Source organism: Chlorocebus sabaeus, chromosome 24 (assembly GCF_047675955.1).
Source record: "Chlorocebus sabaeus isolate Y175 chromosome 24, mChlSab1.0.hap1, whole genome shotgun sequence".
Lineage (NCBI taxonomy): Eukaryota > Metazoa > Chordata > Mammalia > Primates > Cercopithecidae > Chlorocebus > Chlorocebus sabaeus.
This window is the reverse complement of record NC_132927.1, coordinates 821,545-844,982: the sequence shown is the minus strand read 5'-3', so window position 1 is coordinate 844,982 and position 23,438 is coordinate 821,545. Positions and strand designations below refer to the sequence as shown.

The following is a 23,438-nucleotide window of genomic DNA, read 5'->3' as shown; positions in this document are numbered from 1 at the left end:
CTCTTTTGATCTTTGATGGTTTAAAGTCTGTTTTATCAGAGACTAGGATTGCAACCCCTGCTTTTTTTGTTGTTGTTGTTCTCCATTTGCTTGGTAGATCTTCCTCCATCCCTTTATTTTGAGCCTATGTGTGTCTCTGCATGTGAGATGGGTCTCCTGAATACAGCAAACTGATGGGTCTTGACTCTTTATCCAATTTGCCAGTCTGTGTCTTTTAATTGGACCATTTAGTTCATTTACATTAAGGTTAATATTGTTATGTGTGAACTTGATCCTGTCATTGTGATATTAGCTGGTTATTTTGCTCGTTAGTTGATGCAATTTTTTCCTAACATCGATGGCCTTTACATTTTGGCATGTTTTGCAATGGCTGGTACCAGTTGTTCCTTTCCATGTTTAGTGTTTCCTTCAGGGTCTCTTGTAGGGCAGGCCTGGTGGTGACAAAGTCTCTCAGCATTTGCTTGTCTGTAAAGGATTTTATTTCTCCTTCACTTATGAAACTTAGTTTGGCCGGATATGAAATTTTGGGTTGAAAACTCTTTTAGGAATGTTGAATACTGGCCCCCACTCTCTTCTGGCTTGGAGAGTTTCTGCTGAGAGATCTGCTGTTAGTCTGATGGGCTTCCCTTTGTGGGTAACCCGACCTTTCTCTCTGGCTGCCCTTAACATTTTTTTCTTCATTTCAACTTTGGTGAATCTGACAATTATGTGTCTTGGAGTTGCTCTTCTCAAGGAGTATCTTTGTGGCATTCTCTGTATTTCCTGAATTTGAATGTTGGCCTGGTTGAGGCCTGTTGTTCTCCTGGATGATATCCTGAACAGTGTTTTCCAACTTGGTTCCATCTACCCCCTCACTTTCAGGCACATGAATCAGACGTAGAGTTGGTCTTTTCACATAATCCCATATTTCTTGGAGACTTTGTTCATTTCTTTTTCCTCTTTTTTCTCTAGACTTCTCTTCTCACTTCATTTCATTCATTTGATCTTCAATCATTGATACTCTTTCTTCCAGTTGATCAAGTCGGTTACTGAAGCTTGTGCATTTGTCATGTATTTCTCATGTCATGGTTTTTATCTCTGTCAGTTCGTTTATGGCCTTCTCTGCATTGATTATTCTAGTTATCCATTCTTCCATTCTTTTTTCAAGATTTTTAGTTTCTTTGCACTGATTACATAGTTCCTCCTTTAGCTCTGAGAAGTTTGATCGACTAAAGCCTTCTTCTCTCAACTCGTCAAAGTCATTCTCTGTCCAGCTTTCTTCCGTTGCTGGTGATGAGCTGCATTCCTTTGGAGGGGGAGATGCGCTCTGAATTTTTGAATTTCCAGCTTTTCTGTCCTGCTTTTTTCCCATCTTTGTGGTTTTATCTGCCTTTGGTCTTTGATGACGGTGATGAACTGATGGGATTTTGGTGTGGGTGTCCTTTCTGTTTGTTAGTTTTCCTTCTAACAGTCAGGACCCTCAGCTGTAGGTCTGTCGGAGATTGCTTGAGGTCCACTCCAGACCCTGTTTGCCTGGGTATCAGCAGCAGAGGCTGCAGAAGATAGAATATTGCTGAACAGTGTGTGTTGCTGTCTGATTCCTGCTCTGGAAGCTTTGTCTCAGGGGTGTACCCTGCCGTGTGAGGTGTGAGGTGTCGTTCTGCACCTAGTGGGGGATGTCTCTCAGTTAGGCTACTCAGGGGTCAGGGACCCACTTGAGCAGGCAGTCTGTCCGTTCTCAGATATCAACCTCCATGCTGGGAGATCCACTGCTCTCTTTAAAGCCATCAGACAGGGTCATTTACCTCTGCCAAGGTTTCTGCTGCTTTTTGTTTAGCTATGCCCTGTCCCCAGAGATGGAGTCTACAGAGACAGGCAGGCTCCCTTGAGTTGCAGTGGGCTCCACCCCGTTCGAGCTTGCCAGCAGCTTTGTTTACCTACTTAAGCCTCAGCAATGGCGGGCGCCCCTCCCCCAGGCTTGCTGCTGCCTTGCAGTTAGATCTCAGACTGCTGTGCTAGCAATGAGGGAGGCTCCGTAGGCGTGGGACCCTCCCGTCCAGGTGTGGGATATAATCTCCTGGTGCACTGTTTGCTAAGAGCCTTGGTAAAGCGAAGTATTAGGGTGGGAGTTACCCGATTTTCCAGGTGTTGTGTGTCTCAGTTTCCCCTGGCTAGGAAAAGGGATTCCCTTCCCCCTTGCGCTTCCCAGGTGTGGGGATGGCTCGCCCTGCTTCAGCTCTCACTGGTCGGGTTGCACCAGCTGACCAGCACCAATTGTCCGGCACTCCCCAGTGAGATGAACCTGGTACCTCAGTTGAAAATGCAGGAATCACCCGTCCTCTGTGTCGCTCGTGCTGGGAGCTGGAGGCTGGAGCTGCTTCTATTCGGCCATCTTGCTTTCAAATCCTGAGACCCTTTAAAAGGAACTTTTGAGTCACTGCACCAGACAAAGAATCATACCAGATAGGCTTCTTGAGATAAAGTCTTCTGCACAGCTTCTCAGAAATGGTATAACACCCATCCGCATAATGACTTCCCAGCTTCCTTGGCCACGGGTCCTTCCAACCTTTACTCAGATACCTCCTTAGAGAGAGATCCTGAGGTCATCAGACTCGCATGCCATGACAGCTGAGCTGAGATCTGCCTACATATGACCTTCACTATTTGCAAGACAAAATAGTGGAAAAGTTGCATTTGGATACAAGTGTGTTCTGAGGGATTCCATTCTCCTTGGTGTACTAATGTTTCTTTTAAAGTGCTAATAATAGCTCCCATTTAGAATTTTTAAATAACATAACAAATGTAAAGTAACTAATGTGTCCTCTGGATCATGGTAAATAATGAATAAATTTAACTCCCTTTACCTTCTCCCTTTGCTATTTTTTCCATACCAGGATTTAAACATTTTTAAAAAACTAAATCTGCTACCAAATGACAGCTTTAAATTTAGTTTTTAAAATTTGTTATTGTATATATTTTTGGGGTATAAAGTGATGTTATGATATATATATACACAATGTACAGTGATTAAATCAAGTCAAGTAACATTTTACCACCTCAAATACTTAACATTTTTTGTAGTGAGAACATTTGAAATTTACTCTCTTAGCAATTTCAAAACATACAATGCATTATTATTATTAACTATAGCCACCATGATGTACAACAGATCTTTAAAAACTTATTCTTCCTGCCTAACTGAAACTTTGTACTCTTTGACCAACATCTTTCCATTCCCCCACTTCCCAGCCTCTGGTAATCACCATTACAGACTCTGCTTCTATAAGTCCAGTTGCTTTAGACTCCACATAATAAATGAGATCATGCAGCATTTGGCTTTCTGTGCCTGGCTTATCTTGCTTAGCATGATGTCTTACAGGTTAGTCCATGTTGTGGCAACAGAATCTCATTCTTTGTTAAGGCTGAATACTATTCCATTGGGTATATATACCACATTTTCCTTATCCATTCATCCACTGATGAACACTCAGGTTGTTGATTCCATATATTGGCTATTGTAAATAATACCACAATGAGCATGACAGTGCAACTATCTCTTTGAGATACTGATTTCGAATCCTTCGGATACATCTCAGAAGTGAGATTGCAGGATCATATGATAATTCTACTTTTAGTCTTTTGAGAAACTCCATACAGCTTTCCATATGACCATACTAATTACATTCTCATCAACAGTGTACAATGATTTCCTTTTCTCTACATCCTCACCAAAACTTATTATTTTTTCTCTTTTTGATAATAACCATTCTGACAGGTATAAAGTGATAGCTCATTGTAGTTTTAATTTGCATTTTTTGATGATTAGTAATGTTGAGAATTTTTTCATATATCTGTTGGCCAGTTGCATGTCTTCTTTGGAAAAATGTTTGTTCAGATCCTTTGCCCATTTTTAAATTGGGATTTTTGGTTTCTTGCTATTGAGTTGTTTGAATTCCTTATATATTTTGGATATAAATCCCTAATTAGATTTAAGGCTCACAAATGCTTTCTCCAAACAAAGCCTCCAGTTTTATTCTTTTTACTCAAGATTGCCTTGGCTATTATAATTTTTTTACATATTTGGCTGTCCTTGAGCAACCTCCATGAGGTGTGGCAGTCACAAAGCCATGTCTCCGTGTATGTGCTGCTAGAAAAGTCTTGAGGGTTGGTTCCTAACAGACTCACAGGGTTGCACTGCCATATTAAATTTACACAAACCATTCATTTTCAAACTTTCAGACTCAGAAAATTTCATCATCACATCAAGATCAGAGCCATATGTTAGGCTGGACTTACATGAGCCAAGATTAGAAAATTATGCATAGAACCAAATCACCATATTTTTGGTGAGAAACTGTTGTCATAGGCCTAAATTTCTCAAGTTTTCTATATGATTACCTAAGCATCTGTGAAGGCTCCTGTCACCCCACTTGAGCTTGGATACCACGTACTATATCACCCCCCCCCCCCTTGCATGAATGTCTTCCTCACTATAAGTGGCTTCCACTCCCACTGCTAGACTGCCCTCCCACAGGAAGGGCCTCCTCACCTTACATGTATTCTGACATCCCAAGCCCACTGGGGTTGCTTAGTGCAGGGTGTCCAAGCCCATGTGGGGTTAGGAGTGTGACCACATTGGAAGAAGGCCTGGTGTGAGTGCTTTCCCCACCCCACACAGATCTAGGCACCCTACTCTAGATTGCTGTGGCTACCCACCCTGCTAAGGTCACTGTTGACACTGTGCTTTGTTTCTTTCACAAAAGTTTTGTTGCTTTTTAAAAGAACTGGAATCAAGATACTTAGAACCAACAAGATTTTCAAGGTCATGACCCTTCTTTTTTCTTCCATTATGAGGGTGTAACCAGGAAAATTTGTTAAGCAAACAGTACAGTAGTCCTCCCCTATCTGCCAGGAATAAGCATTAAGACCCTCAGTGGATGTGAGAAACCACAGGTAGTACTGAAACCTATATACTGTATACTATGCTTTCTCTTATATATACATACCTGTGATTAATTTATAAATTAGGCATAGTAAGAGAATTAACAATAGTAACTAATAATAAAGTAGAATGGAGATGTGGCAAGATGGCAGAATAAGAACAGCTCTGGTCTTCAGTTCCCAGTGAGACCAATGCCGAAAGCAGGTGATTTCTGCATTTCCAACTGAGGTATCCTATTCACCTCATTGGGACTTGTTAGGTGTGGATGCAGCCCATGAAGGGTGAGCAGAAGCAGGGTGGGGCGTTGCCTCACTCAGAAAGTGCAAGGAATTGGGGGGGTCTCCCTATCCCAGTCAAGGGAAGCCATGAGGAACTGTGCTATCCAGTCCAGATACTACACTTTTCCCATGGTTTTTGCAAATCGCAGACCAGGAGATTCCCTTGTGTGCCTACACAACTAGGACCCTGGGTTTCAAGGACAAAACTGGGCAGCTGTTTGGGCAGACACCAAGCTAGCAGCAGGAGTTTTTTGTTTTTGTTTTTGTACCCCAGTGGCACCTGGAACCCCAATGAGACAGAACCGTTCACTCCCCTGGAAAGGGGGCTGAAGTCAGGGAGCCAAGTGGTCATGCTCAGTGGGTCCCACTCCCACAGAGTCCAGCAAGCTAAGAACCACTTGAAATTCTCACTGCCAGCACAGCAGTCTGAAATCAACATGGGAAGATCGAGCTTGGTGGAGTAAGGGGTGTCCATCACTACTGAGGTTTGAGTAGGCGGTTTTCCCTTGATAGTGCTTAGGAGGCCAGGAAGGTTGGACTGGGCAGAATTCACCACAGTCTGCCAAAGTGGCTGTGGCCAGACTGCCTCTCTAGATTCCTCTTCACTGGGCAGGGCATCTCTGAAAGAAAGACAGCAGCCCCAGTCAGGGGCTTATAGATAAAACTCCCATCTCCCTGGGACAGAGCAACTGGGAGGAGGGGTGGCTGTGGGCACAGCCTCAGTGGACTTAAACGTTCCTGCCTGCTGGCTCTGAAGAGAGCAGCAGATCCTGACAAAGAGAGTTCTCCCAGCACAGTACTCAAGCACTGCTAAGGGACAGACTGCTTTCTCAAGTGAGTTCCTGACTGGGACAGATCTCCCAAAAGGAGGTGACAGATACCTCATACAGGAGACTCCAGGTGACATCAGGTAAGTGCCCTTCTGGGATGAAGCTTCCAGAGGAAGGACCAGGAAACAACCTTTACTATTCTGCAGCCTCCACTGGTGATACCCAGGTAAATAGGATCTGGAGTGGACCTCCAGCAAACTGCAGGAGACCTGCAGAGAGAAGACTGCTGTGAGAAGAAAAACTAACAAACAGCAATAACATCAACATCAACAAAAAGGAACCACACACAAACACACACACACACACACACAAAGCCCATCCAAAGTAAATTCACGAGGATGAGGAAAAAGCAGTGCAAAAATGCTAAAAATTCCCTTCTCCTCAAAATGATCACAATTCCTCTCCAGCAAGATACAAAACTGGACAGAGAATGAGTTTGACAAATTGGCAGAAGTAGACTTCAGAAGGTGGGTAATAACAAATTCCTCTGAGCTAAAAGATCATGTTTTAACCCAATGCAAAGAAACTAAGAAACTTGAAAAAAGATTAGACTAATTGCTAACTAGAATAACCAGTTTAGAGAAGAACATACATGACCTGATGGAGCTGAAAAACACAGCATGAGAACTTCATGAAGCTAACACAAGTATCAACAGCAGAACCGATCAAGCAGAAGAAAAGATATGAGAGACTGAAGATCAACTTAACTGAAATACGATGTGAAGACAAGATTAGAGAAAAAAAAAGAAAAGGAAAGAACAAAGCCTCCAAGAAATATGGGACTATGTGAAAAGACCAAACCTATGATTGATTGAGGTCCCTGAAAGTGATGGGGAGAATGGAACCAAGCTGGAAAACACACTTCAGGATATTAACCAGGAGAACTTCCCCAACCTAGCAAGGCAGACCAACATTCAAGTTCAGGAAATACAGAGAACATCACTAAGATACTCCTCAGGAAGAGCAACCGCAAGACACATAATCATCAGATTCTGCAAGGTTGAAATGAAGGAAAAATATTAAGGGAGCCAGAGAGAAAGGTCAGGTTACCTACAAAGGGAAGCCCATGAGACTAACTGCTGATCTCTTTGTAGAAACCCCACAAGCCAGAAGAGAGTGGGGACCAATACTCAACTTTCTTAAAGAAAAGAATTTTCAACCCAGAGTTTCATATCCAGCCAAATAGAGTTTCATAAGCGAAAGAGAAATAAAATCCTTTACAGACAAGCAAATGCTGAGAGATTTTGTCACCACCAGGCCTGTCTTACAAGACCTCCTGAAGAAAGCACTAAATATGGAAAGGAAAAACCAGTACCAGCCACTGCAAAAACACACCAAAATATAAAGACCAATGACATTATGAAGAAACTCCATCAACTAATGTGCAAAATAACTAGTTAGCAAAATGATGACAGGATCAAATTCACACATAACAATATCAACCTTAAATGTAAATGGGCTAAATGCCCCAATTAAAAGGCACAGACTGGCAAATTGGATAAACTGTCAAGAACCATCGCTGTGCTTTATTCGTGAGACTCATCTCACATGCAAAGACACACATAGGCTCAAAACAAAGAGATGGAGGAATATTTACCAGGCAAATGGAAAGCAAAAAAAGCAGGGGTTGCAATCCTGGTCTCTGATAAAACAGACTTTAAACCAACAAAGATCAAAAGAGACAAAGAAGGCCATCATATACTGGTAAAGGGATCAATTTAACAAGAAGAGCTAACTGTCTTAAATATATATGCACCCAATACAGGAGCACCCAAATTCATAAAGCAAGTCCTTAGAGACCTACAAAGAGACTTAGACTCCTGCACAATAATAGTGAGAGACATTAATACCCCACTGTCAATATTAGACATATCTGGACCAAGCAGACCTAATAGACATCTACAGAACTCCCCACCCTGAATCAACAGAATATACATTCTTCTCATCACCACATCGCACTTATTCTAAAATCAACCACATAATTGGAAGTAAAACACTCCTCAGCAAATGCAAAAGAAATGAAATCATAAAAAACAGTCTCTCAGACCACAGTGCAATCAAATTAGAACTCAGGATTAAGAAACTCACTCAAAACCATGCAGCTCCATGGAAACTGAACAACCTGCTCCTGAATGACTACTGGGTAAATAACGAAATTAAGGCAGAAATAAGTTATTTAAAACCAATGAGAACAAAGAAACAACATACCAGAATCTCTGGGACACAGCTAAGGCAGTGTTAAGAGGGAAATTTATAGCACTAAATGCCCACATCAGAAAGCAAGAAAGATCTAAAATCGACACCCTAACATCACAATTAAAAGAACTAGAGAACCAAGAGCAAACAAATTTTAAAGCTAACAAAAGACAAGAAATAACTAAGATCAGAGCAAAACTGAAGGAGATAGAGACATGAAAACCCCTTCAAAAAATCAATGAATCCAGGGGTTGCTTTTTTGAAAGATCAACAAAATAGATAGACCACTAGTCAGCCTAATAAAGGAGAAAAGAGAGAGAGAAGAATCAAATAGACACAATAAAGAAATGATAAACGGGATATCACCACTGATCCCATATAAATGCAAACTACCATCAGAGAATACTATAAACACCTCTGTGCAAATAAACTAGAAAATCTAGTAGAAATGGTTAAATTCCCGGACACATACATCCTCCCAAGACTAAACCAGGAAGAAGTCAAATCCCTGAATAGGCCAGTAACAAATTCTGAAATTGAGGCAGTAATCAATAGCCTACCAATCAAGAAAAAACCCAGGACCAGATGGATTCATAGCTGATTTCTACCAGAGGTACAAAAAGGAGCTGGTACCATTCCTTCTGAAACTATTCTGATCAACAGAAAAAGAGTTACTCCTCCCTAACTCATTTTATGAAGCCAGGATCATCCTGATTCCAAAACCTGACAGAGATATAACAAAATAAAAAATAAAAATTCAGACCAATACCCCTGATGAATATAGATGCAAAAATCCTCAATAAAATACTGGCAAACCAAATCCAGCAGCACACCAAAAAGCTTATCCATCACGATCAAGTCAGCTTCATTCCTGGGAGGCAAGGCTGGTTCAATATACACAAATCAATAAACATAATCCATCATGTAAACAGAACCAATGACAAAAACCACATGATTATCTCAATAGATGCAGAAAAGGCCTTCAATAAAATTCAACACCTCTTCATGTTAAAATCTCTCAATGAACTAGGTATTGATTAAACATATCTCAATATAATAAGAGCTATTTATAACAAACCTATAGCCAATATCATACTCAATGGGCAAAAGCTGGAAACATTCCCTTTGAAAATTGGCATAAGACAAGGATGCCCTCTCTCACCACTCCTATTCGACACAGTATTGGAAATTCTAGCCAGGGCAATCAGGCAAGATAAAGAAAAAAAGCATATTCAAATATGAAGAAAGGAAATCAAATTGTCTGTTTGCAGATGACATGATTGTATATTTAGAAAATCCCATCATCTCAGCCCAAAAACTCCTTAAGCTGATAAACAACTTTAGCAAAGTTTCAGGATACAAAATAAATGTGCAAAAATCACAAGCATTCCTGTACACCAATAATAGTCAAGCCAAGAGTCAAATCATGAGTGAACTCCTATTCACAACTGCTACAAAGAAAATAAAATACCTAGGAATACAACTTACAAAGGACGTGAAGGACCTCTTCAAGGAGAACTACAAACCACTACTCAAGGAAACAAGACAGGACACAAACAAATGGAATAAAATTCCATGCTCATGGATACAAAAAATCAATATCATTAAAATGGCCATACTGCCCAAAGTAATTTATAGATTCGATGCTATTCCTGTCAAACTACCAACAAGACATCAGGAAAGTCAATGGTAGACTTTCCTCACAGAACTAGAAAAAAACTACTTTAAATTTCATATAGAACCAAATATCCAAGATATTTTGTCCATATATCCAAGACAATCCTAAGCAAAAAGAACAAAGCTGGAGGCATCACGCAACCTGACTTCAAACTATACTACAAGGCTACGGTAGCCAAAACAGATACATAGACTGATGGAACAGAACAGAGGCCTTGGAAATAACACCATACATCTACAACCATGTGACAAACCTGACAAAAACAAGAAATGGGGAAAGGATTCCTTATTTAATAAATGGTGTTAGGAAAACTGGCTAGTCATATGCAGAAAACTGGAACTGGACCCCTTCCTTACACCGTATACAAAAATTAACTCAAGATGGATTAAAGACTTAAACATAAAACCTAAAAGCATAAAAACCCTAGAAGAAAACCTAGGCAATACCATTCAGGACATAGGCATGGGCAAAGACTTTGTGACGAAAACACCAAAATCAATGGCAACAAAAGCCAAATTGACAAATGGGATCTAATTAAACTAAAAAGCTTCTGCACAGCAAAAGAAACTATCATCAGAATGAACAGACGACCTACAGAATGGGAGAAAAATGTTGCAATCCAACCATCTGACAAAGGGTTAATATCCAGAATCTACACAGAACTTAAACGAATTTACAAGAAAAAAATAAACAATCCCATCAAAAATGAGCAAAGGATATGAACAGATACTTCTCAAAAGAAGACATTTATGCAGTCAACGAACACATGGGAAAAAAAAAAAAAACTCATCATCACTGGTCAGTAGAGAAATGCAAATCAAAACCACAATGAGATAGCATCTCACGCCAGTTAGAATGGCAATCCTTAAAATGTCAGGAAACAACAGATGCTGATGAGGATGAGGAGAAATATCTTTACACTATTGGTGGGAGTGTAAATTAGGTCAACCATTGTAGAAGACAGTGTGGTGACTCCTCAAGCATCTAGAACCAGAAATACCACTTAACCCAGAAATCCCATTACTGGGTATATACCCAAAGGATTAGAAATCATTCTACTATAAAGATACATGCACACATATGTTTATTGCAGCACTATTTACAATAGCAAAGGCTTGGAACCAACCCAAATGCCCATCAATGATAGACTGGATAAAGAAAATGTGGCACATATACACCATGGAATACTATGCAACCATTAAAAAGAAAGAGTTCACATCCTGTGCAGGGACATGGATGAAGCTGGAAACCATCACTCTCAGCAAACACGGAAACAGAAAACCAAACACCACATGTTCTCACTCGTAAGTGGGAGTTAAACAATGAGAACACATGGACACAAGGAGGGGGACATTACACACTGGGGCCTATTGGGGGGTGGGGGGGCAAGAGGAGGGAGAGTATTAAGACAAATACCTAATGCATGTAGGGCTTAAAACCTAGATGACAGATTGATAGGTGCAGCAAACCACCATGGCACATGTATACCTATGCAACAAACCTGTATGTTCAGCACATGTATCCCAGAACTTAAAGTAAAATTTAAAACTAGAACAATTATAACAATATATTCTAATAAACATTATGTAAATCTGGTTTCTCTCTTAAACTATCTTACTGTTTTCAGAGCACTGTTGACCATGGGTAACAAAAACTGCAGAAATTGAAACCACAGATAAAGGAAGACTATCGTACAAGGATATCAGAAATGTGTCCTAGACAGAAATGTGAGGATACTATTTGACTCCCTGGCATCAGTTTTTACTTCACGTGGAATTAGTAATTCACTAAAGAGATTGCCTTTCTGGAAAACAAACCCTCCTTCCATTCATAGTACACAAAGTTTAGACAAAGCAAACCTCAGTCTATCAAAAAACTAAGCCCAAGGCTTATACCAATCATAGTAGTTTCAACTCTTCTCTGACAAATCCTTCATGCACCTAAAGCAATATGGCAGATTGTACTTTCTGTAATGACTGCCACTGCACAGCTCCCATCCCACCAGCTCTTCTTACATGACTTCAACACTCCTCTCACTGAGAGGCAAAGCCTATGTCCCTTTCTTTTAAATCTGAGAGGGGGCTTTAGATTGCTCCAAGCAATGGAATATTGTAGAATGGATACCATATGACTTCAAAGTCTAGGTAACAAAAAGGACACAGCTTCTGCCTGGCTCACTTTTTGGGAGGATGATCACTCTGGGAAAGCCAGCCATCAGGTTGTGAGAAACAATCCTGTGCAGTGAAGCAACATAGGGAGGCTGTCATGGAGAAGATATGAAGCTCCCAGCATCTACTGCTGAACCTGTGAATGAGTGAACCTTCAAATGATTCCAGCCTCCAGGCTTCAAGTCACCCCTGCTGACATGGAGGGGAGCAGTGTCAAACCATCCACACCAACCCTGATTAAATTGCAGGCTTGTGGGCAAAGTAAATATTGTTATTGTTTTAAACGACTAAAATCTTTCGTGTTGAAGCACACCTTCTTCTGCATTTCTCCACACCATTCTTTCCATTCCTCTAAGCATGGCCTTCACCATCCTTACCTAATCACTAGTGTTTTTGTCTCCTCCACCAGAGCCAAGGAATCTCATCTCCAGTATCTGTAAGTCTTACACAGAAAAGGGCCCCATAAGAGCTCTAGAAAAATCTTTGACCCTCCTTTTTTCCAGATTCCAGGGAATTTGGTGGTGTAGTGGTTAATATCAGATGCTCTGGAATCAAACTGTGATGCTCAAACCCTGGCTACTCCCTCCTCACAGTGTGAGATTGAGCAAGTTTCTTAACTTCTCTTTATCACAACTTTTTCATGTAAAAATAGAGATAGTATCAATACCTACCTTACATAATTGCTGGGATAATTCTATGATAGGATGAACATAAAGTACTTAAAAACGTAAGAACTCAGTAAATTCTCGTTGTTATTATGATGAGTATTTTCTCATTTATTCAGCAAACTAATTAGCCATGTACTCTTTATAAGGTACGTTTTAAGTTTTTTTCTTGCACTTGTTACTGTGTTTCATTTCAATCAACTTTAACATAATCAAGTCACAGATTTTTTGGCCATTATTTTATAACAATTTATTGTTTTAGTCATTTAAAACCATAACAATATTTACTTTGCCCACAATCTTCAGTTGCTTATTGATTGTATAGTTAGGCAGGCCAGTTAGAAATGTGATAAGCTCTGATATCCCCCAGCTTACAGGCACGAGCTCTCCTCAAAATATTAGAGAAAATGTATCCCAGCTCACATGTTTTGCACATCTGTGTTCTTCTGACCCTGTGACCTGGCCCTGACTGCCATTAGACCCCCTGATCTGACCCCAAATGACAAACTATGTACGTAATCTCTCTCTGGTACCTATACCCAGCATGTGGAGTGAGCCAGCTTAGCCAGTATCATCTAGTACACCACACACAGTTCCTGGGGACCCAGACCAGTTACCTCAGGATGTTATTTCCATCAGCCATCCACTAGGTGAGTGGACCAGAAACAAAACCACCAATCTAAGGTGGCTGTGCAAATTCCGAATCAGATAAGTGGGAAACATCACTAACACAACAAACACATAATAGGTACTGTCAATAATAGAACCTATAAATTTAAAAAAGAAAGAGAAAAGAAACATAAAACATGACTTGTTTTTAACTTTCCTTCAGAGCCAATGAGTCAAGTCTTCTTCCATCATCAGAGCAGGTGAAGATGCAGAAGAGAGCGGCCATGCTGGAAAGAGTGAATGAGAGTGGCAGGAGCCCCAGGGGAGGGACCTTGCCTCTTCAGAACACTGAAGCAGTGACAAGCGAAAAGAAGAAACCTTAGTAAACTGATTAAAGAGAGTTCATCTCCTCCATGAGACACAGGCCAGACCTGGATAATAAGGATGGTCATAGATAGCCCTGGAAATAGATATTATTTTCCTTGCATCACATCACTTTGGCCCACTGTGCCTTGGGCTGCCCCTCGAGTGCCCAGGCACCCAAGCACCTCTCAGCTTTTCTCTCAGGATGTTCTCTGGAGCTGTAAAAATTTGCTCTGTCAAAGAGCAGTCTTAGCCCTCAAATGAGAAAGAATTAATGCTCCTAGAGACAACACTCAACCAACTGGGAATGGGACTTATCAGGCAAATGACCCAGCCTCCTGAATTTTGGAAAGACAATGCTGACATCCATTCTTTATGGATTCTCAAAGAGTCCCCAGCAGGATTCAGCTCCAGATGCCCACAGCAATAGGTAGCTCGGTAATGCACTCAAGGTTAGCTCTCCTTACTTTCCCTGTCTCACTCTTCCTACTTCCTTGCTCCAGTCTCTTGGAATTATCTCAGAAAAAAAATTAATTACCTCTAACTAAATCCTTGGTTTGTTTTTTGAATGAAAGACTCAAACTAAGATCCAACTGTATGGGGTTGAATAGTGTCCCCCCAGATTTATGTTCACCCACCACCTATGAATGTGACACCATTTGAAAGCAGGGTTTTTGCAGATGTAACTAAGTTAAAATAAGGTCATACTTGATTAAGAGAGACCCTAATGAAATGACTGGCATCACTTTAAAACAGGTAAATGTGGACACGGACACACAGAGAACATCACCCAACAACAGATACAGAGATTGAAGCAATGCATCTACAAGCCAAGGAGTGGCAAGGATTGCTAGATACCTCTAGAAGCTAGGAGAAGCATGGGACAGACTTTGCCAGACACTTCCAGAAAGAACCAACTCTGCTGATAATTGATTTTGGGCTTCTGGCCTCCAGAACAGTGAAAGAATCAATTTCTGTTATCTGCTGCCACCAGTTTGTAATACTTTGTTATAACAGCACTAAGAAATTAATACAATACCCTAGAGTGTCTTAGTCAGGGTCCAAGAAAACAGAAACCACTCCGAATATTTGCAAACAGAAGGAGTTTATTACAGGGAACTAATTACATGAGAGAAGCCAAAGAGGGTAAAATGAATCAACCCAGAGATTAGCAATACCAAGAAGCCACTACCACACATAGCTGGAGGCATGGAGGGAGCAAGTAGTATTGCCAGGACCCTGATCACCTGGCAGAATATGAAACCATATCTAGCCTGCCAGGTGAGAGCTGGAGCCAGGAGAGCAGAGGAGTCATCCTGAAATAGTCCTCAAGCTAAGAAGAAAGAGTGGGAAGGAAAAAGACCCTCATTCATCAGCACCAACCATTGGCTTGGCCCAACAAGACAGAGCTGCCAGACAGAGAAATCTGTGTGATGTAGACTGTGTCACAGAGAACAGAAGGAAGATGAGGGCTGGATCTGAAAGCTACCTGGGCAAGGATCCAAACCAACAACTTCACTCCAACCCCATGAGACTCACAGGAAGAGAGTTTAAGCTTTTGCTGTTTTTTAAATAAATTACTAGGATCCATAATAATACCAGTACAAGGTGAGATCTGAAGGATGAGAGACACTATTAAGAAACAGTGTGAGACAGTAATAATGCATTGGTGATCATGGCAGTACAAAAAATGGGAAGTCCTTCATGTGTCAGGTTTCTTTAAAGGCACATGCAGCTCCCACTTAGATGGACACAACAGTATGTGAAGACTCACACTGTGATCTTTTGCTCCAAGAACTACCACAGGAACACACCAGGAAAACCAAAGGAATTCACAGATCCTTTGAAAGAAACAGGACACTGCAGCAAATTTTGCAAAACAGGTGAAAAACTGTAAGTTCCCAAAGTGTGAGAGGGAAAAAACCTGCCTCTGAATACACATCCCCACTGGGGAATCTGAAAATCCAGATCAAGGGAGAATTTAACCTTACCTAGAACTAAAATGAATGTAGATAGTCACACAAAATATAAAAGTAGAAGTATCAGGGGAAGTGCCTTGCAGGCACTTCCAGTCTTCAGCTTGAGCCGAGGGAAGCCATTCCTGACTATATGTCACAGGAGCTCTCAGGGAAGGCAGCCAGTGGAATTGGGGAGGGGTCACCAGGTGAAGGAAGCTTCCAACTGAAATTGGTAGTGGTTTCAATTGGACATAAATTTTCTTTAGTGGAGTCTGGGAGACAAGTGGGAGCTTTGGCAATATGAGCACATGAACTCAGAAGCAAAGAAGTCCCTCCCATTGAAGTGGGCAGATGGGGAGGGGTGATATCTGAAAGTCATGCTTTCTTTCTCAGTGGGAAAGCTCACAGCCTTGGGCAAGATCTGAGTGGCGCACTTTGGGAGTGAGACTGGCCTCACCAACTGTGTGGGAGCTGGGTGAGGTCTCTCACTACCAGCTTTCCCCCACTTCCCTGGTGAATTATATGACACAGCAGAGGTAGCCAAGATCCCCTCTGGGAAATAACGCCATTGGCCTAAGAACCACCCCCACATCCCCCACAGTGGCCACAACAAACCCCACCCAAGGAGACTCTGAGCCCAGACCCGCTTAACCCTACCCCAACATCATGGTATTTCTTTACTCACCCTGGTAACCAAACACAAAAGATAGAAACTCTTGGGAGCTTCAAGGCCCCACCCATGATCTGAGAAACTTTGGTTTCTTACCCTGGCCAACTTAGGGCAAACCTAGATCCCTCTACTACCACCGCAGCTGGTGCTCTCTTGAAAGCACCACCTCTTAACCCTGAACCCAGGAAGGAGAAGATAACACCTAATTCCAATGCCTGCAACATCCTGGCTAACCAGAGGTCCTGAGTGTGTCCACATGAAAACTTCACTGCTAGCATAGCCAGCATTCAAGAAACCCAGCACACTAAACATATCTACAACCAAGGACTCCCACAGAGTCTACTTCACTACCCTGCCACCTCCACCAGAGCAGGTACTGATATCCATGCCTGGGAGACCTGAAGACAGATAACATCACAGAACTCTTCACAGACATTCCGCAGCACCAGCTGGAACCTGGTAGCCCCACTGGGAGCCTAGACCCAGAAGAGTAATAACAGCCAATGCAGTCCAGTTGTCAGAAAGTTCCACCCCTAAGGGAAGGGGGGGAGCACCACATCAAAGGATCACCCCATTGGATAACAGAATCTGAACAGCTGGCCTTGAGTTCCAGACCTTTCCACTGAAATAGTCTACCCAAATGATAAAGAACCAGAAAGGTAATTCTGGTAATATGACAAAACAGAGTTCTATATCATCCCGAAAAGATCACACTAGCTCCCCAGCAATGGATCCAAACCAAGAAGAAATCTCTGAACTGCCAGATAAACAATTCAGAGGATTATTAAGCTACTCAAGGAGATACCAGAGAAAGGTGAAAAACAACTTTAAAAATTAAAATATATATATATATATGTGTGTGTGTATATATATACACACACACACACATATATATAGGATATGGGTGAAAAATTCTCCAGAGAAATAGATATCATAAAGAAAAAATCATCACAACTTCTAGAAATGAAAGTCATTAGAGAAACACAAAATGCACTGGAAAGTTTCAACAAAAGTTTCAGCAAGTGGAAGAAAAAACTTAAGAGCTCCAAGACAATGCTTTCAAATTAACCCAACCAGACAAAGACAAAGAAAAACTAATTTTAAAAAAATGAACAAAGCCTCCAAGAAATGTGGGATTATGTTAAACAGCCAAACCTAAGAATAATTGGTGTTCCTGAGGAAGAAGAGAAATCTAAAAGCTTGAAAAACTTATTTGGGGAAATAATTGAGGAAAACTCCCCTGGCCTTGCTAGATATCTAGGTATCCAAATATAAGAAGCTCAAAGAACACCTGGAAAATTCATCACAAAAAAGATTATCACCTAAAGTCCTATCCCAATTCAGTTAAAGTAATAGCAGGAATAGCATCTTATAAATACCTGGAAAAATAGTAGAAGAAAACATGCTTAAGCATTAATAATGATCTCTTGTGGTAGAATTCTCGGTAATTTTAATGTTATCATTTACATGTTCTCTACTTAACTATACATATATATTTTTATATATACATATACATAAATATACAAACATATGTATATATACACATTTTTGTTTATGGACAGACCATGACTGTGAGCCAAGGGACATCAGAGACATGGCTCTCTGGAAACTGAGAGAATACTTAGTGGACAGTTTTTTTGTTTGTTTGTTTGTTTGTTTTTTGAGACAGAGTCTCACTCTGTCGCCCAGGCTGGAGTGCAGTGGTGCGATCTCGGCTCACTGCAAGCTCTGCCTCCCAGGTTCAAGCCATTCTCCTGCCTCAGCCTCCAGAGTAGCTGGGACTACAGGCACCCGCCACCATGCCCAGCTAATTATTTTTGTATTTTTAGTAGAGACAGGGTTTCACCATGTTAGCCAGGATGGTCTCAATCTCCTGACCTCGTGATCCACCTGTCTCGGTTTCCCAAAGTGCTGGGATTATAGAGGTGAGCCACCGTGCCCGGCCTTAGTGGACAGTTATTATCAGGATGATCAGCATCCGTTTTTCCATCACCTGGCAACAACAACTAGCATTTCTCAAGGGAAATCCCCTCCTCATTCATAAGCAGCATGGATGGAGTGGAACAGTCCCTACCTCTGCTTAAGGAGGGCTAAATAACCAAAGCATAAAGCACTACACTTCAGTGGACGCAATGATGACAAATTTTGGTTCAATAAATATCAAGTCCAGAACTTTTGTGCAGAACCGTGGAATACAAAAGTTACCTTTGTCACAGAATATTTATATTTACAGAGGGGATTCTAAATATTCCAACAATATGAATCCAAGATAGTGGTAAGATAGGAATGGGTTGCCTTTTGGAGTATTTATTGGGTGTGTGCAACTCTGCATACTGGTAAGGCAAGTCCCGCCTCCATCTCATACCAACGAGCAGATTTCCCCACCATGGCCCTTACCATCTTGTGCTCTAACCACAGATTTTCAGTCTACTCTTGCTAACCATCAACTCTTCAACGGCAAGAGTCATGTCTCTCATATCCCTGGATCTGGCTTGCTAAATAATTATTCATGATTTTATCAGAGTAGAAAAAGAGCCAAGAACTGAGAAAAGGAGACATTCTTGGTTCTTCTCAGTCACCGAGGAGCTTCTGCGGCACCAGCCTTTCTGCTAGCTGCAGCCACAGCTTCAACAGTTCCACCTCCTTGTTCTTTATTCTTGCTTTCACCTTGTTACTCAGCAGCAGGGGTGTAAATGTGGTGACAGTGCCGTGTCGACTTAAACCAAACGAGAGAATTTTAATAAACCACCCTTTTAATGACACCCATCAAAGCCAGAAGGGGACAAGCCTAGGAGGTCTCTGAGGTTTCTGTACCCATCCCTCCTTCATCCGCCTCCAGCATTTTGTTTCTGAAAGGAGTCAACACCAACAGCTCTGACCCGGGCAGCCTTCCTGAGAAAATGCAGCCATTTCTGCTCCTGTTGGCCTTTCTTCTGATCCCTGGGGCTGGGACAGGTAAGTGACTATCCCTATTCTAGAGGCCTGAACCCACCTTATAAGATACCCTGTACCTATGAGCACTGGTCAGGAATTTTCCTCAATCTGAGCCCAGCTCCTATTCCACACCCAGACTTATAAATCTGAGGCTAGATAGAGACTCAGCAAAGATCGAAAAATGAAGGGTGTTCGCTAAAAGGTTTAATAGGTGTTAGCCTCTCCCTAGACCTCTCCTTTATGACCTGGAATGTGGATTGTTCTTAGAAAGGCATTTGGTGGGGAATGTGAAGCTGAAAAAGATCAGTAATTATTATTCTACACTCCAACCCAGGAAAGAGGAGCTCAGACACCAAGTTGCAGTCATGGGAGTTATCACTGGGCCCAGCTTAAGAACCACTTAAATTATTCAGTGCCCCCACCCAATCACCCCTGCCCAGGAGAGAAGTCCATGGTACAACTTATCTCAGAGGTGGCAAGATGACTGTGTCCATAGCTCTCCCGCTGCCTTGGCTCCACCTAGGCCTTGCAATTCATTTTTAGTTGGTTTCTCCACTCCCTTCTGCCTTTCCGGGCCCTCAGCTACTCCACTGACCTGGTGGTACCCCCTCTAACATCCCTGAGGTCCTGAATCCCATCAGCACTACCCCCACTAAACCTCAGCCAAAGACTAATTGGAGGCTATTCATTTACCCACCAAACAACACTTACTGAGAACGTAGAATGTGTTAGGCCCTGGCACATGAGAATTTTAGAAAATCCAACTCCAGAAGCTCATGGGTAGATCATTAGAAAATGGCACCAATCTGGAGGACAGCAGAGGCTCAGAGGGATCAGAGAGACTCACTAAAAAGGAGGAGCCTGGGAAGTACAGTCCAGGATCCTCTGGGGCTCTACCATTGTGAAAATAGATCTTTCTTCCTCCATGTATGTTTCTGCAGTAGGATGCAGAAGTCAAGCACTGTCCATTCTTTCTGAGAGAAGGTTCTGAGACTTAAAGTTCAGAAAAGCTTACTCTGCCTGCAAGGAGTGCTGCCTGCAGAGCTCAGGAGGACCCTCCCTCACTGTCTGCAGCACACAAAAGACTTCACCGTCAATCACTGTCATCCTAAGCCTTCTCTCCTGACCGCAGCCATCCCCAGCTACTTTATCTTCCGGCCTTTCCTTTCAGAGGAGATCATCGGGGGCCATGAGGCCAAGCCCCACTCCCGCCCCTACATGGCCTTTGTTCAGTTTCTGGATGAGAAGGGTAAGAAGAGGTGTGGCGGCATCCTAGTGAGAAAGGACTTTGTGCTGACAGCTGCTCACTGCCTGGGAAGGTAAGGAGCAACACCAGCTCACCTTCTGAGCCCCCCCTACAGGGACCCTTGTTTTCTTCTGGGGACTGCAGCCCAGGGGAGCTTCCAGAGTTCCTGGTAATGCAAGCCCATGAAAGCTCATTGGAACAGCCACCTGGGAATAGGACTAGGATGAGGAGAGGATGAGAAATAGGACAGGGTCAGAGGGTCAGAGGTCAGAGCAAGTGGCACAGTTTCACATCCTGGCCAAATAAAGCAGTGGTAAAGGTCGAATCCATGCATTAAGGATCAAAATGCAAACTCGAGCAATTTCATGATATTTCCTGAAGGCAAGAGAGAGCCCCCAGAAGCCCTACTCTTCATGTCTTTGTGAAGCAGAGGGCACAGTCACTCAGCCCTGGAGCCCTCCTGTCCCCTCAATTTCCCCTCAGCTGCAGCCCCACCCTGCCCTAGCTGTCATCTGCTCTTTACTACTCCTGGGCTGTATCCTCTGTGACTCCACCCCCATCCTCACTCTGCTCTCTGTGCAGCTCCATAAATGTCACCTTGGGGGCCCATAATATCAAGGAACAGGAGCGGACCCAGCAGTTTATCCCTGTGAAAAGAGCCATCCCCCACCCAGCCTATAATCCTAAGAACTTTTCCAACGACATCATGCTGCTGCAGGTGAGGCACACTCCTGCCACTCTTGGTCTTCTTGGTCCAGTTGGTTCCACTCCCACTGTGGCCACTGTGACACGAGCTCTTCCCTCCTTTCCATCCTGACCTCTTGGTCAGTTCCTATGCCTTAGAGGAGAGGGAAGATTGTGCAGCCCCATCAGTGTCGGGGCCCAGAAGGCCATTGCCTGACCTGGACTTTCTTGCTTCTTCCCCACCAGCTGGAGAGAAAGGCCAAGCGGACCACAGCTGTACAGCCCCTCAGGTTACCTAGCAGCAAGGTCCAGGTGAAGCCAGGGCAGGTGTGCAGTGTGGCCGGCTGGGGTCGTGTCTCAATGGGCACTTTAGCAACCACACTGCAGGAAGTGTTGCTGACAGTGCAGAAGGACTGGGAGTGTGAACGTCTCTTCCATGGCAATTACAGCAAAGCCACTGAGATTTGTGTGGGGGATCCAAAGACGACAAAGACCGGTTTCAAGGTTGGATTTCCAGCCCCTACCCAGAAAGACCACAGGGAGAGAGGAACTTGAGGGAGTTCTGGGGTATGGCAGTGGCCAGATCCTTATGCTCTCAGCCCAGAGCTTGGGCAGCCTGTGTCCACTCCTTGGGTGGATTGGGGTGGCTGGAGGGGAGGGATTTGTCATCCCACAATCACTTATCACTGAAGTGTCCGTGAGAATTGCAGAGAAAGGCTTGGTCTGGGGAGAGCCAGAAAGCACAGCCAGGGCCATGCTGGAGACCCAGGACCCAGGGAGGTGACAAGGCCTGCCTGGCACTGAAGTCTCACAAAATCCGTAACAGAGACCAACGATCCCAGGGAAGGCCAGCTCAGTCTTTCCTCTCTCTGTTCACAGGGGGACTCCGGGGGGCCCCTCGTGTGTAAGCGTGTGGCCCAAGGTATTTTCTCCTATGGACGCATAAACGGGACACCTCCAGGAGTCTACATGAAGGTCTCACACTTCCTGTCCTGGATAAAGAGAACGATGAAGTGCCTCTAACAGCAGGCATGAGACTAACCTTCCTCTGGGCCTGACCATCTCTGGGACAGAGGCAAGAATCCCCAAGGGGTGGGCGGTCGGGGTTGCAGGACTGTAATAAATGGATCTCTAGCGTAAATATGACTGAAGTCTTATTTATTCACTGAACCATCTTCAATATGCCACAACACTGCTCCAGGCAGCCATCTGCTGACAGTCCTGGCTTTTGCTTCTTCCTTTCTCCCCCAGCCCTCCTTCATCCCTAAACTCCATGCTGTACAGTTTTTTCACCAATTTCTCAATCACATGTCTTTGATACTGAACCCTCTGTCACAGCTGGTTTGAACTCCATTATAAACAATCTTCACCCCCCTCCCCTCACAAAAAATAAATAAATAAACCTCTCTGGACCTTAGGAATTTCTTACCATCTCTAAACCAACCACCTACTCCCCTAACAACGTAGCAGAGAATGGAGCAGGGCAGTGGAAAGGAAATAACTCCAGGGACCCGGAAGGCCAGGGGCCATGCCATGAGTACCCAGTTTCCCATTTCCAGGAAACTATGCCGTGAGTACCCAGTTTCCTTTTTCCTATTTCCTGTCTCTCTGGCTGGGACAGGCTTCTCCCACAGCCAGGTCTGCCTGCAGCTTAGGAGGTTGAGATGCTCCTCTGCACCTAGGTCCCATTTCCCTGCCCCAGGCCCAGCCTTGAGCTCAGTCAGCCTTATTCCTTCCTGGCTGGCCTTCCCAGCTCCCAAGTGTTTTTCACCCAAGTGCCCTGGCTACCAGTTTCTTTCCCTTCTAGCTCACCCTGTTCTGAAGCCAGTCTCTCTCTCATCTCACTAACAGAGTTCCCAGCTCTGTGTGAATTCTTCTCCACTGCTTGTTCCAGCCAGACCTGGGCTGCCAGCCCATCTGATGCTGATCAGAGGAGCCAGCTCTCACCTTCCACCTGGGCAAGGCTGGCTGAGCTTTCCCCAGGGGCTCAGGTATCACTTTCTGTGGAGCCACTCAGCACCCTCAACATCTTTCAGCCTAGCCTGGCCTCAGACCCAGACTCCCCCTGTTGGCAATCCGGCGTTATGGCAGCTGTGCCCCAGAGGGCTCCAGGAAGTAACACTGGAAGTAACACTATGCCATTTATCAATAGACGAATACTTGCTGATTGATCTCTCTCTTTGTGCCGGGCATATAATAGGCCCTGTCTCTGCTTTTGGAAATTTTACAATAATAAAA

The 23,438-nt window shown here is 43.2% G+C and overlaps 1 protein-coding gene across 1 annotated transcript; it reads left to right on the top strand.

Annotated features, from left to right (window-relative positions):
* The first annotated feature begins 18,780 nt into the window (after positions 1–18,780).
* On the top strand, positions 18,781–22,341 carry GZMH (granzyme H). Its single transcript, XM_007986354.3, has 5 exons — positions 18,781–19,291; positions 20,442–20,589; positions 21,099–21,234; positions 21,447–21,704; positions 22,080–22,341. The coding sequence occupies exons 1-5, from the start codon at positions 19,237–19,239 to the stop codon at positions 22,221–22,223; spliced, it is 741 nt and encodes a 246-aa protein (XP_007984545.3). The 5' UTR covers positions 18,781–19,236; the 3' UTR covers positions 22,224–22,341.
* Positions 22,342–23,438: the final 1,097 nt, after the last annotated feature.